General features: G+C 38.3%; 2 protein-coding genes across 3 annotated transcripts in view; one reads left to right on the top strand and one right to left on the bottom strand.

Annotated features, from left to right (window-relative positions):
- LOC118733832 (probable RNA-binding protein 18) overlaps positions 1-154 on the bottom strand; it is a 19,166-nt gene extending 19,012 nt beyond the window's left edge. The window contains exon 1 of one of the 2 annotated variants that reach the window (XM_036463414.1): positions 97-154. In XM_036463414.1, the coding sequence (XP_036319307.1) occupies positions 97-99 (3 nt within the window). In that variant the 5' untranslated portion in view covers positions 100-154. The remainder of the gene's footprint in view (positions 1-96) is intronic. The other variant, XM_036463415.1, reaches the window with a different exon arrangement.
- Positions 155-626: 472 nt separating this feature from the next.
- Positions 627-1,334, top strand: LOC118734688 (nucleoside diphosphate kinase 6). The gene is made up of 2 exons (XM_036464396.1): positions 627-952; positions 1,017-1,334. The coding sequence occupies exons 1-2, from the start codon at positions 753-755 to the stop codon at positions 1,258-1,260; spliced, it is 444 nt and encodes a 147-aa protein (XP_036320289.1). The 5' UTR covers positions 627-752; the 3' UTR covers positions 1,261-1,334.
- The last annotated feature ends 53 nt before the right edge of the window (positions 1,335-1,387 follow it).

Here is a 1,387-nt window from a genome sequence, read left to right as displayed (position 1 = left end):
CCGCTACCACTGCAGCAACTTTTTCCACTACCCGTCGTTGCCTGAAAAGATTTGTCAGTGAATCATTTGCAGTCAATTGTATTTTGTTAAAGTTACCATTTCTTGTGTATTTTTTTGATATTTTGTAAACAAAAATTATTTTCCAGCAGATTACGAAAAGAAGACGTATGAAAATCAATAAATAACAAATGTCAAACGCTTTTCTACAGAAGATTTTTCGGACTTGTTCGGAAAGCTGAAGCGGAGCAGGGTTGCATTAACTGTCAAAACTTGGCGATCGCATGCGAATGCTTTGCATACGCACACAGTTGAGTATGGGCTGGAAAAAAGGCATATTATGCATTTTAAATTAGTTTTTATTCTATATATTCGAAAGATATTTTAATTTTCTATCTTGTGATGTATCAACTAATACAAAAAGTTAAGTAGTAACGAAGATATTGGTCAAAACAAAAAGCTCACGCTCGCATTGAACTGTGTAGCAAGCTGAACGAGTTGTCCCTTATAAATTTACCTTCTTTGAGCGCGCGATCTTTTTTTCTCGCGATCTACTCACCATCACTTTTACAAGTAGCGAAGCAAGAATGGTAGTGTTCGCTGCACCGTGGTAGCGAAGGATGTTGTGCCAAAAATTAAAAAAAAAAATCGATGTATCGATGTCACAATCGGTTTTTTTTGCACTTCTAATCAGCTGTAGAAAAGTTTGTATTTTGTTTGCGCTGCAATTTAAAACAAAAATTGCATTTTCATAAATGGAAATCACTTTGGCGTTGCTCAAACCTCACGTGGTTCGCAATGTCTACGCATTCCAGCAGATCAAGCAAATAATTCAGGAAAACTTCACCGTGCTGCACTCGAAGGAGGTTCATATTACGAAACAGTTGTCGGAACATTTCTATGCAGAACACAAAGGCAAATTCTTCTACAATAGATTGGTTACATTCATGGGCAGGTGCCGTTCTTCTCGTTGACTTTGATCCAAATAACATAGACTCATAAAATGTATTCTCATTTAGCGGTCCCTGCCACGCGTTCATCCTACAATCGAAAGACAGCATAGCTAAGTGGCGCGGTCTAATGGGACCCACGAAAGTTTACAGGGCTGTATATTCCCACCCAGATTGTATACGCGCACTGTATGGTTTGTCTGATACGCGTAATGCATGTCATGGTTCTGATAGCCAAGAATCGGCGACACGTGAGATTTCTATAATATTTCCAGAATTAGATGAAAATCAATTTACAACGGCTGATAGCTAACAGAAGAAGAAATAGCTGAAAGGCACACTTTGTTAGATTCGGAACTGAAAATACTATGCTTCCTTGATTCCCTTCTTTTCAACTGGGATTGCACGCAACACAAGCGCTAAATTTGGATTTAACACAA

Source organism: Rhagoletis pomonella, unplaced genomic scaffold (genome assembly GCF_013731165.1).
Source record: "Rhagoletis pomonella isolate Grant_MI unplaced genomic scaffold, Rhpom_1.0 Rhpom_scaffold_00002, whole genome shotgun sequence".
Lineage (NCBI taxonomy): Eukaryota > Metazoa > Arthropoda > Insecta > Diptera > Tephritidae > Rhagoletis > Rhagoletis pomonella.
This window is presented reverse-complemented; position numbering and strand designations above follow the sequence as displayed.

Coding starts and splice junctions, on each gene's coding strand:
- LOC118734688 (XM_036464396.1), top strand. CDS start 753: ATGGAAATCACTTTGGCGTTGCTCAAACCTCACGTGGTTCGCAATGTC. Junction 953..1,016: donor TTGGTTACATTCATGGGCAG/GTGCCGTTCTTC, acceptor ATTCTCATTTAG/CGGTCCCTGCCACGCGTTCA.